General features: G+C 40.1%; 2 protein-coding genes across 2 annotated transcripts in view; both read right to left on the bottom strand.

The window, feature by feature from the left end:
- Positions 1-13445, bottom strand: part of LOC133546752 (gastrula zinc finger protein XlCGF57.1-like) — a 732377-nt gene that overhangs the window by 594242 nt on the left and 124690 nt on the right. The window lies entirely within an intron of this gene.
- LOC133546767 (uncharacterized) lies at positions 1765-10401 on the bottom strand. Its single transcript, XM_061892591.1, has 3 exons — positions 10006-10401; positions 8998-9264; positions 1765-3419 (listed from the first exon to the last, which is right to left on the bottom strand). The coding sequence occupies exons 1-3, from the start codon at positions 10106-10108 to the stop codon at positions 3175-3177; spliced, it is 615 nt and encodes a 204-aa protein (XP_061748575.1). The 5' UTR covers positions 10109-10401; the 3' UTR covers positions 1765-3174.

Raw genomic sequence — 13445 nt, forward strand, 5'->3', positions numbered from 1 at the left:
CACACTGAGCCCAGCTTTACTACTCTCACTTTCAACTCATACATGTTTGTTTACTTTGGACTGTAAGTGTGTTGGATGCACCCTCACGTCACACTGAGCCCAGCTTTACTACTCTCACTTTCAACTCATACATGTTTGTTTACTTTGGACCGGCTTTGAGATTGATTGCAAGGTTTGCAGTATCACCAACAGTGACCCACGTGCCATCAAGGCACTTCAGTGCTAGCAGTGGCGTAAACGTCCAAAGAGTTGGAGAGGCTGAGAAAAAGAGCACCTTGCTCATTGCAGAAAGGTCCTGTCAAGCAGCTTGTCACATTTAACAATCTGATGTTGAGGTTATTTGCTCAGTTTACGGCCAGACTACACTGAGCATGCCGGATCTGGTCAGCTCTGAGAATGTAAGCCCGGTCAGGCCTGGTTAGTATTTGGATGGGAGAGTGAGCGGGAATACCATGTGCTTTACGCCTTTGGCAATGCACCCTTTTGCTTTTCTTACAACGCTTACAGGAACTTGCCATACTTGTCAATACAGCTACATATTGCTCGTCCAAACAAAACCTTGCTCTTCTGACAGAAAAACATGATACAACCTGCCTATCATGTGATTCTACCATGTTGGCAAAATACAAACACACAATATATTGACATATATAACACATAAAACATGGAATTAGAAGTGAACAGTACCCATCCCTACCAGCAAGTGTTGTTGTACTGGAAACTAATTTACAAACACAACTTCATCACACACAATACTCCACTGTGGAATTGTTCTTATATTAAAATGAGAAACAAATCCATCTTTGTACAGCAATGGTTTGAAAAAGGCATTTGGTCGCTGATGCACTTATTGACTGATAAAATATTTTATTACTTGAATGTTTCATTAAGTACGACCTGCAAACAGACAAAATATTTTAAGCAATTATAAAGGCTTTTGTTCAAAATATTGTGATTCCTGTAAATCTTTTTTTTTTTACTTCTTTACTATTTCTTCTTTACTGTATTTTCTCTGGAACAAAAAAAAAAGAAAATACCCATAATTTGAAAGTTTCCATTCTTCCAAACGCCAAAGGGTTAATTTAAGAAAAAAAGCCCCGGATTGATAACTTTAAATAATTTTTAAGATGTTGTTTTGCAATTGAAGACAACACTTGTTCGTTCTGCGATAGGGAAACAAAATAAACACTATATTTTATGAATGAAATGAATGAATGAAATCCCTGTGAGACGATGTACAATATCGGCTTTTCCCTGACATTCCAAACTTTGATTGATATTAATATTGTTTTGGGGATGTTGAAAAAGAAAAAAAAAAAATGTCTAAAACACAATAAGGGATCTTTCTGTGTGGAGTTTGCATGTTCTCCCCGTGACTGCGTGGGTTCCCTCCGGGTACTCCGGCTTCCTCCCACCTCCAAAGACATGCACCTGGGGATAGGCCCCTCCCACCTCCAAAGACATGCACCTGGGGATAGGCCCCTCCCACCCCCAAAGACATACACCTGGGGATAGGTTGATTGGCAACACTAAATGGTCCCTAATGTGTGAATGTGAGTGTGAATGTTGTTTGTCTATCTGTGTTGGCCCTGCGATGAGGTGGCGACTTATCCAGGTTGTACACTGCCTTCCGCCTGATTGTAGCTGAGATAGGCACCAGCGCCCCCCGTGACCCCAAAGGGAAAAGTGGTAGAAAATGGATGGATGGATGTTTTTAATTCACAAATGTATGTTTGAAAAACAAAACCATCCTTCCACAAACAATTCAGACATTTTCTCTCACTTTTTATTGCATAGAGGTCTGGGGACATACATTTAAAATAATCACAACACAATTATCATAATACAAAAGAGAGTAATAAAGATAATAATAAAATGGATTACAGATTCCCAACAAATGATTCATAAAATCACACATTTTAAAATTGTATAAAAGACAACTGTTTAAATGATGTATAAAGTAAATAATAATATGCTTCCTGAAGTGGTCCAGAAGATGTTTCAGATGTGAACCAGTACATATGTATATCATATAAAGGTGATAATCTATGGGATTATTAACAATTAGAAGTACAAATAAGTAATAATTTTATATTTCAAACTATGTAATCTATAAATGTAAAGATCATATTAAACAGATTGTTAGACAAACAACAATGTCACACATGTTATATGTGCTGATGTTGTTAGAAAGTCAAAATGAAAGTCTGGACAGTTTATTTCAAATCCTGCAGTTTCATTTGCTGCTGCTGTTCTCACCAGCACACTTGTGTTTCTTACACTGCTACTTAGAAGACAATCTTTCACCACACACACTGCAACTCAACACTTTCTCTCCTGGGTGTCTTCTCATGTGTGCTACAAAGTTTGATCGGTCACAAAAGCTTCTGTTGCAGATTGAACAGGAATGCGATTTTTTCCCAGTGTGTGTTCTCATGTGTCTTTTCACATCTGTACTTCTTGTAAAACCTTTACCACAGATTGAACAGGAAAAAGCTTTTTCACCAGTGTGTGTTCTCATGTGTCTTTTCACATCCTGACTTTGTGCAAAACCTTTACCACAGGTTGAACAGGAAAAAGGTTTTTCACCAGTGTGTGTTCTCATGTGTACTTTCAAATTGATACTTTGTCTAAAACCTTTACTGCAGAGTGAACAAGAAAAAGGTTTTTCTCCAGTGTGTGTTCTCATGTGTGTTTTCAGACTACAATGGTATTTAAGGGTTTTGTGACAGTGAGAAGATGTGAAGTGAGTGTTGTCAGTGTGACATGTCTTATCATCTTTAGAGTCTTCATCATCAGTGTCAGGAGAGTGTGACGTTGTGTCCTCACTATCTGATAGTGGAGCTAAGAGCTTGTCTGCTTGTGATCCTCCACAGTGGTCTCCATCAGCTTCTGTTGTCATGTGTTGTGTTGAGCTGCTGCTTGGAGGCTCCCCCCCTCCCCTCTCCTCACTTTCACCTTTCACCTCATCATCTTCACTCTTCACAGGGACACCAGTCACTGGGAACTCCTCCAACCATTTAGGCTGACTGATGCCCTCTTCCTCCTCTTCCTCTTTAATGTGCGGCGCCTCTTGGTCCTCCTCTTCCTCTTTAAAGTAGGGTGTCAGTGGGTCCTCCTCTTCCTTTTTAATGTGAGGGGTCAGCAGGTTCTCTTGCTCCTTAAAGTGAGGGGTCAGTGGGTCCTCCTCTTCCTTTTGATGTGTAAGATCAGTGGGTCCTCCGCTTGCCCTTTAATGTGAAGGGTCAGTTTAACATTATGGGTCTGTGGCGTCTCGCCTTCCTCTTTAATGTGGGGGGGATGTGGCTCCTCTCCTCCCTCTTTGCTGTGCTGGGAATGTGGTACCTCTTTTTTCTCGCGTATGTTGGGGGACTGTGGTTCCTTCTCCTGCTCATGGGGTAGAGGTTCTTCTTCAACGTCTGCGGGACAGGAGAAAACAAACATTCTTTAGAAAAGTCCAGCTTTGCTCAAATCAAACCAAATCAACTTTACTTATAAAGCACATTTAATATTTACCACAAAGTGCTGTACAATAGACAGGTTAAAAGATAACACAAGGGAAACTAGCAAACACACCACAACACAAACAAAGCCCGATAGATAATAAATAAAACATAGAAACAGGTTCACAGCAGGTGCATAATGGGCTGCCATAGCAAAATGGAGATCACAGAATGTTAAAGGCCATGGAATAAAAGTGTGTTTTTAAGAGTGATTTAAAAACAGGAAGAGAGGAGGCCTGTCTAACACTCAAAGTTAAGTTGTTCCAGAGCTTGCGAGTAGCAGCGGCGAAAGCTCTGTCACCGCTTAGCTTCAGCCTTGTGTAAGAGACCGTCAACAGCAGCTGACGTTACTGCCCCCCCCCCCATTATCTAAGGGATCAGGTGGGGGTGGGGGGCGTGTTCAGCAAGGCCGAAGGAGGTCGGAGATGTATGTTGGAGCGATGTTGTTTAGACATTTGAAAACAAATAGTAGTTCTACTAATTGATTCGGTAGAGCCCAGGGAGCCAGTGAAGGGACGCTAGTATGGGGGTGATGTGCTCACGCCTGTGGGTCTGTGTTAGCAGACGAGCAGCAGAGTTCTGCACGAGCTGCAGGCAGGCGAGGGAGGCCCGGCTAATGCCTACATACAGAGCGTTGCAGTCGTCAAGACGAGTCGAGATAAATCCCTACGTACAGTAGTTATAAGTGCCGAGGGGAGGGAGAGCGACTTGGACTAAACAACATAAAATCACAGGGCCAACACTGATAAACAGACAACATTCACACTCACATTCACACACTAGGGCCAATTTAGTGTTGCCAATCAACCTATCCCCAGGTACATTTCTTTGGAAGTAGGAGGAAGCCGGAGTACCCGGAGGGAACCCACACATTCACGGGGAGGACATGCACACTCCACACAGAAAGATCCCGAGCCCGGGATTGAACCCTGACTACTCAGGGCCTTCATATTGTGAGGCAGACGCACTAACCCCTCTTCCATCCTGTAAACTCTGCTGGTACTATTCCAGAAGAGAGGCTACTATTGATAATGTTAAGGACGCTTGATCCAATAGTAGCAAGTACCTCCTTAAACAGGTAAGGTGGGAGGGCATCTGCAGGAGAACCAGAGGGCTTCAAATGACTAACCGTGTCCTTTAGAAAGGAAAAGGACACCGGCTCAAACTGATGGAAAACAGAAGAAAAGTGCAGAGGAATAGAAAGGTCCTAGGAAAGCTGAGATAAACTGGCTCTAGTTGATACAATTTAGTCAGTGAAAAAGTGGACAGAATTTTCACAGAATTCTGAAGAAGCATCAAAACCAACAGATTTGGGAGCGTCAATGACAATGCTAATGGTCTTGAACAGAACTCTGGGGTTGTTACAGTTAGAAGCTATAATCTCAGATAGATATTTATTCATCTTTGCTGGAGGACAACATGCTCTCTTTAAAAATGGCAAAAGACACATGCAGCCTGTCTTTTTTCCATTGTTCTCTCTGCTCTCCTACATTCGCGCCTGGCCGCACGAGTGATGTCATTCAACCAGGGCTCAGGTGTGGGTTTGGCGCGGCGGAACTTGAAAGGAGGGATAGTATCCAGTGTTTGTAAACAAATAGAGTTGAACCCAGAAACCAACTCTTCAGTATTCAGACACACAGAGGCTGCAGAATTATCATCACAAAGATTCTAAAAAATGGAAGAGAAAACAGAGCAGGAGACCAAGAATTAAACATGCGAGAGCGTTGAGGCGGAGCGCACAATGTAACGGACACTGAGTGGGAATATCAAACAGGATCGGCATATGATCAGAGAACACAGCGTCGCAAACCATACGAGAGCACTAAATGGAGTTTATGCCTGCGTTCATGTGTGGAACCACACACAGACTGTACAAAGTTAAATGAGTCAGGAAGCTCCTGGAAAGCGACTTGTCTGGGCTTAGGTGTGAATATTAAAATCACCAGCAATAAGGACAAGATTATATTTAGGCAGGATTTCAGCCCAAATTTCAGAAAAGTCAGTTATAAAGTCTTTGGGGTACTTGGGTGGTCGATGGACGACGGCACACAGGACGACATCAGAAAGACCCAGTTCAAACATGCACAGTTCCAAGCTTGAAAAGGAGGATTGCAGGCGTATCAGACGGCATTTAAATTCATTTTTAAAAACCACTGCTAATCCTCCTCCTTTTCGACCAGACGACCGCGGAGAATAAACGTAGGAACACTCTGGAAGCAGAAGTTCATTAAGAGGGGCGGACTCACCGGCTCTCAGCCATGTTTCCGTCACACAGAATTGGTCAAGTCTGCGGGAAGTTCAGGATAATCGTTTTGTTTGTCAAAGATTTTGCGTTCACAAGACTGAACCTGGCAGGGGCCACCACGTCCAAGGCCGCAGCTATTCCAGGTGGGGCCCGACAGACAGCCCGCAGGTGGCGGGAATCCACCCCGCGCCTCCGGGGGCGGGGACAGCAGGAGCAACGGCGGCAAGTCTCATCCTCCAAACCAACGATATAGGAACAAGCCAGGAACCAATGGGATCCAGCGAGCATGGGTGCAGGAGGAGACCGGATACCGCACCATTCCTCCTTCGGGAAGCCATGGGAAGCCGGGCCAGGAGTGCCCTAAATTTCACCAGCTGGCCGCCACGTTTACCACGGCGCCGGAGACACTGCCGCTGGGGGAGAGGAACCAGGGGGCGGGAAAGGAAGGCAGGAATCCATGCAGGTGAAAAAGCTGACTTGGACCCCAGCAATTACACAGTCGATGCTTGTCCTGGACTGTGGTGCCGGGGAACCACACAGTGATGGAGGAGGTGAGGATGGACTCGATGATGGCTGAATAAAACTGCACCAGCATCTTGGTCGGCACCTTAAGTTACCTCAGCTGCCGCAGGAAGTACATCCTTTGTTGGGCCTTCTTCGTCATACACAAGCAGTGAGCTGACAGAGACGAAAATAGACGCAAACAACACAAAAACGAACAGAGCTGACAGCGAGACACAGCAGGCCAAAGCACATACTAGCGCCATCTTTGAAATACCTAAAACTCATTATTATATCAACGATCAGAGACAGAAACTCTTCATTTAACATAATGTCCTTGTTTGATGCTTCAAAACAGCTCAATTAACACATAAAAAGGAAAAGTGAAATAACAGACGGACAGGGCTTTGCTGTTTGTAACACACACACACACACAGCAAAATGCGCTAATGTTAAAAGCTAATTAGCCTTCACCTCAAGCCAGGACTGCAAGCGAGCTGAGCTGCTGTTTGTTTCTAGAACGTCAACGGGCTCATAGTGATGTTACTAGTACAAACCTTGTTTCCATATGAGTTGGGAAATTGTGTTAGATGTAAACATAAACGGAATAAAATGATTTGCAAATCCTTTTCAACCCATATTCAATTGAATGCACTACAAAGACAACATATTTGATGTTCAAACTCATAAACTTTATTTTTTTTGCAAATAATAATTAACTTAAAATTTCGTGGCTGCAACCCATGCCAAAGTAGTTGGGAAAGGGCATGTTCACCACTGTGTTACATCACCTTTTCTTTTAACAACACTCAATAAACGTTTGGGAACTGAGGAAACTAATTGTTGAAGCTTTGAAAGTGGAATTCTTTCCCATTCTTGTTTTATGTAGAGCTTCAGTCCTTCAACAGTCCGGGGTCTCCGCTGTTGTATTTTATGCTTCATAATGTGTCACACATTTTCAATGGGAGACAGGTATGGACTGCAGGCGGGCCAGGAAAGTACCCGCACTCTTTTACAACGAAGCCACGCTGTTGTAACACTTGTCTTGCTGAAATAAGCAGGGGGCGTCCCTGATAACGTTGCTTGGATGGCAACATATGGTGCTCCAAAACCTGTATGGACCATTCAGCATTAATGGTGCCTTCACAGATGTGTAAGTTACCTATGCCTTGGGCACTAATACACCCCCATACCATCACAGATGCTGCCTTTTGAACTTTGCGCCTACAACAATCCGGATGGTTATTTTCCTCTTTGTTCTGGAGGACACCACGTCGTCTGTTTCCAGACCACAGAACACCTTTCCACTTTGCATCAGTCCATCTTAGGTGAGCTCGGGCCCAGCCAAGCCGGCGGCGTTTCAGGATATTGTTGATAAATGGGTTTGGCTTTGCATAGTAGAGTTTTAACTTGCACTTACACATGTAGCGCCCAACTATAGTTACTGACAGTGGTTTTATGAAGTGTTCCTGAGCCCATGTGGTGATATCATTTACACACTGATGTCGGTTTTTGATGCGGTACTGCCTGAGGGCTCAAAGGTCCGTAATATCATTGCTTACGTGCAGTGATTTCTCCAGATTCTCTGAACTTTTGATGATTTTACGGACCGTAGATGGTAAAATCCCTAAATTACTTGCAATAGCTTGTTGAGAAATGTTGTTCTAAAACTGTTCGACAATTTGCTTACAAAGTGGTGACCCTCATCCTTGTTTGTGAATTACTTAGCATTTCATGGAATCTGCTTTTATACCCAATCATGGCACCCACCTGTTCCCAATGAGCCTGCACACCTGTGGGATGTTCCATATAAGTGTTTGATGAGCATTCCTCAACTTTATCAGTAGGTATTGCCACCTTTCTCAACTTCTTTGTCACGTGTTGCTGGCATTAAATTCTAAAGTTAATGATTATTTGCGGGAAAAAAAAGTTTATCAGTTTGAACATCAAATATGTTGTCTTTGTAGCATATTCAACTGAATATGGGTTGAAAAGGATTTGCAAATCATTGTATTCTGTTTATATTTACATCTAACACAATTTCCCAACTCATATGGAAACATGGTTTGTAGTTGACTGGGAGGTGTTTATTATAATTTGGGGAGAGTCCGCTGCCTGATGCTTACCTGCTAAACACCTACCTGCTTATGACGACGGTGGACCACTGACTCCTTGCGCTCTGAATACACACTGCTGATTGGCTGTTACTGCTCTGAATATGCACTGCTGATTGGCTGTTACCGCTCTTTCTGTAACCAATCAGATGGTTTTGTGGGTGGGACAATGCTGGGTGCTGTGTAGAGTACTGACAGGGACAGGCATAACGAAGCGGAGCAGCTTGTTAAGGCTTTAGGTTAATATGTTCGTGTGGAAACTCATTCGGTACACCTCCGAACCAAACCGAAACCCCCGTACCGAAACGGTTCAATACAAATACACGTATACACAAATACATCCCTAATCTTCATCACTAAACCTTTGAAATATGCTGACATATGTGCTGCTAAGGTAAATAAACAGTAGCCATATTGAATGTTTGCCTTCATTTGACCACGTGAGGTAAGGAGGACGGCCTCTAGGTCACATGGTTACACCCCAGCAATTACACTGTTGATGATTGATGAGCAATCATTTTTAAATGGTGGTGTTAAAAAGCAAATATATCTCCATCTTTAGTGATAAATGTGTCCCCCGGATGAACATGTGTCACAAACATTGTATTAGATGATATGTGGATGTTGTGCTTACTTGGACTGTGATGAAGCTGTGAGGACTCAGGTGGTTTGTCTTCATGCTCTTCAGTCTTCACAGAGACAACAGTCAGTGGAAACTTGCTGACATCAGCCTCCTCCTGCCCTACAGGACACTCTCCCTCCTCTTCCTCTTTAAAATAAAAGGGCTGTGAATCCCCCTTGTCCCCTTTAAAATGTGAGGGCTGTGGATATTCTAAAGTGAAACTGTCCCCCTGCAGATGAGGGAGACATTCTTCTTGGTGTTCAATCGGCTGATGGATGTCTACAGGACACAAACAAAACACATTTTAGCTCCTACATGCTAAGTATTAAATCGTACATGAAATAATGGGCTCTAGCTATTGAAAATGTTATTAATCAAGTGTTCTACGGGAAATGTTTCCGATTAATTGAGTAACTGGATAAAACATAGTGTTGCTTGGTAAAAGACGAACTTAAGCGACTATAAGACACTTCACTTAATAATGAACAGTCAATTGGTTTGAGATGGTATGAGATCAAGATGTCATCTTTAGAGCAGGCTGTTTTTTCAATAATCAATGCAACATTAATGGCTGCATCAACGAACACCGACATGAAGGAAATAGCAGGTCAGTATAGCTTTGACACACATATATAACTTGTCAAACCTGCCAGCTAGCAGGCTAGGTTTACAGCATCAGTAACCATGGTAACTGACTCTGAATTTGTCTTACCTCTCTTATTTTTGGAGGTAAAACTCTCGAGCTTTCCATACTCAGGACTTTGCACTTAACCCGCTCTCTGGAATATTCCCCCGGTGACTGTGTGAGTTTTGTGTAAACATGTTGATACACATTGTTACAAACATCAACCTCTCATAAATATTGTGTGTCTGAAACAGTCTCCTTCTTATCAACAATGTAAAACAATCAGTGCATCATCCTCACATGACAATTCATCTTCCTACAGACAACTTATTGAAGAACAGTGTTATTAATAAATATAAAGTTAGTAAAGATGTGAGAGTAAGAAGTAAACAAACCTGTTCTGTGTAACACAACTTGATGTTTTTCATGTTGTCGCTCCTTCTCCTCTTTTGTTGGACAAAGTTCCTCCTCGTACTCTGCTGTGGTTCTTTGGCACATTTTCACACAATCACAACACTTTACACTCACACTTGATCTCTACTTAGTGATGTGTTTTGATCACTTCCGCCTCTCTTTGTTAGCAGCTAACAAGCTAAGCTAACTAGCAGGCTAAGCTAGCTCGAGAAGCATCAAAGTGCGCTCAGACTAATATAACCGGATGCAAACAGTTATTAACGATGTTTACTCTATTTACTAGAGTGTAATAAAGGACATATATGTGTACATGGAGGCATAGATTAAGAACATTGAACTGTGACGACTGCAATAACGTCTTCACCGTCAGACGCCATCTTGCTTTGTCCTCGCCGTGTTTGGTTCGCGCTCGGTGTTGTCAGATCTCGCGAGAGAAACAAGTAACCAGCTCTTTTCCAAATCTCGCGAGAGGAATAAGTACAACCAGCTTTCCACCCCCGGTAAAACTATTTTATTATATACTATTTACTTCTTGTGAAAATAAAAGTAAACTCGTCCATTTCAAATTTTCCCCCCAAAAAACAGAACACATAATACTTATTTCCGTGAAAATATTCAAATATTTAAAAATGTTTTGAAACAAAAGTAGCATAAGGAAAGAAAAACAAGAAACAAAATTAATATTACACTCATGATATTATTTTTGTTTTTGATGGTAATCGTTTTTATAATGTATTTTAGAATGTGGGAGGTTTTCATGTTCTTTTAAAATTTCCTTTGTCGTTATTTATATTATATCCATCAATCTATATATCTATATATCTACCTCTCTCTCTCTCTCTCGCTCGCTCTCTCTCTCTCTCTCTCTATATATATATATATATATATACACATACATATATTTATATATATATATATATATATATATATAGTTTTTTTTTACTAAATAGTTGGCAGCAGAGGCTCCATGTATTACCTGAAGAAACATTTTGACTTCTGACCTTTCCACATTATTTCTCTCATCTTTACTGCTGGAGTTCAGCTCACTGAGGATGTAAGCTACATTTTGGTATCTTAATTATCTTTAATTATTCATAAACAGACTAAAAACAAACCATCATTATCATTACTGCCTCATTTGTTTCACTCTCTACTAATTAAATCTATTCTAGCATGAAAACATTCAGGATGTTACACATCCCCAAAAGTAACATTTTACTATTTTATTAATATCATACATTATAACATTGAATATTCACATGTTTATAGCAGTGCTGAACATTTTAATTTCCACTCAGGGATTAATAAAGTATTTCTGATTGTGATAATTACATCACTCTCATAAAGCCTTTAATGCTGAATATATTTTTTACCATAGCTCAGCTTCACAATGTTGGAATATTGACTGCGGGTATTGATATTCTTCTATTGTTTACAATATTACACTTTACTCTCTTTCTTTGCTCAAATGAACAGGATGAAAGTGTCTTTAATTGTCACTACTATCTATATATAATTATGTATATAATAATCTTCCATTCTTCACCTTCATTACAGCTTGATTTAACTCTCGTCTTATTTTATCCAGAGAGAACTTGACCATAAAATAGATGGCTGCACGTCAATAAACTGTCACTAAACTTCAATAAAACTAAATATATCATATTTGGAGACTGTAAAAATGTAAAACACAAACAATGATGGATAATATTGAAATTAAAGGAATAAAGGTCATCACATTTTTATGAGTTAATATAGATGATGAAGTAAGCTGGACACTACATGTAAGTCATATAAAGAAAACATAAAACAATAGAGTGCAATACAAAATAGAATAAAATAAATACTTATAAATATATTAACTATAATTATTGTACCCAACTTTAGTTGAAGCATACATTGTTCATTGCATAAAAGTCTGGGGACATACATATAAAACAATCACACAACAATCATCATATTACGCAAGAGAGTAAAAAAGATAATTGATAAAATGGATTATAGAGACCCAACAAATAATTCATAAAGTCACACATTTTAAAAGTAAATGATCTTGTATAAAAACAATTGTTCAAATGATGTATAAAGTAAATATTAATATGCTTCCAGAAGTGGTCCAGAAGATGTTTCAGATGTGAACCAGTAAATATGAACTAAGAGGGATTTATGAGTACTCAAAAGCAAAGGTATGAACACATTTAAAACAAATATGTACATCATATAAAGGAGTTCATCTATGCAATCATCTACAATTTGAAAAAAAAAATGCAACTCTTCATTATTACATAAAACATATGAAACAATATTATGAATAAGTATAAAAGTAAATTATGGATATCTACACTTAAAATGTTTACTGTAACTAACATATTTTATATACTGTTTATTCTCACCTTTTCAGTCAAAAATCTTTTCATTTTAAAGTACACAAATGTGTATAATAACTCATGTACTTGACTGAAATAAAAGCACTAATCTGAAATGTCTAATCTATAAATGTTAGATTCATAATAACATTATTGTACACACACAACAATGATGTCACACATGTTATATGTGCTGATGTTGTTAGAAAGTCAAAATGAAAGTCTGGACAGTTTATTTCAAATCCTGCAGTTTCATTTGCTGCTGCTGTTCTCACCAGCACACTTGTGTTTCTTACACTGGTACTTAGAAGACAATCTTTCACCACACACACTGCAACTCAACACTTTCTCTCCTGGGTGTCTTCTCATGTGTACTGTGAAAGATTGTCGGTGACGAAAGCTTTTGTTGCATCTTGAACAGGAGTAGGGTTTTTCACCAGAGTGTGTTCTCACGTGTTTTTAAAAGGGTCTTTAGAGTAAAATCTTTACCGCAGATTGAACCCGGAAAAGGTTTTTCACCAGTGTGTGTTCTCATGTGTGCTTTTAAGGTTTGATTTGTTACAAAACTTTTACCACATTCTGAGCAGGAAAAAGTTTTTTCTCTAGTGTGTATTCTCATGTGTACTTTTAACCTTTGATTTATTACAAAACTTTTGCCACATTCTGAGCAGGAAAAAGGTTTTTCACCAGTATGTATTCTCATGTGTGTTTTCAAATTGTGCCAATGCGTAAAATCTTTACTGCAGATTGAACATGAAAAAGGTTTTTCTCCAGTGTGTGTTCTCATGTGTCTTTTCAAATTTTGTCTTTTAGTAAAATCTTTACTACAGATAAAACATGAAAAGGTTTTTCTCCAGTGTGTGTTCTCATGTGTCTTTTCAGACTACAATGGTATTTAAAAGTTTTGTGAGAGTGAGACGATGTGAAGTGAGTGTTGTCAGTGTGACATGTCTTATCATCTTTAGAGTCTTCATCATCAGTGTCAGGAGAGTGTGACGTTGTGTCCTCACTATCTGATAGTGGAGCTAAGAGCTTGTCTGCTTGTGATCCTCCAC

The sequence above is a fragment of the Nerophis ophidion genome, unplaced genomic scaffold (genome assembly GCF_033978795.1).
Source record: "Nerophis ophidion isolate RoL-2023_Sa unplaced genomic scaffold, RoL_Noph_v1.0 HiC_scaffold_42, whole genome shotgun sequence".
NCBI lineage: Eukaryota > Metazoa > Chordata > Actinopteri > Syngnathiformes > Syngnathidae > Nerophis > Nerophis ophidion.

What these genes read in the sequence shown, in the direction of transcription:
- LOC133546767 (XM_061892591.1), bottom strand. Translation starts at nt 10,108, where the DNA reads ATGTGCCAAAGAACCACAGCAGAGTACGAGGAGGAACTTTGTCCAACA. An exon ending in AGTTGTGTTACACAGAACAG is followed by an intron (nt 9,265 to 10,005) that starts GTTTGTTTACTT and finishes TGTGTCCTGTAG; the next exon opens with ACATCCATCAGCCGATTGAA. An exon ending in ACAGCTTCATCACAGTCCAA is followed by an intron (nt 3,420 to 8,997) that starts GTAAGCACAACA and finishes CCTGTCCCGCAG; the next exon opens with ACGTTGAAGAAGAACCTCTA.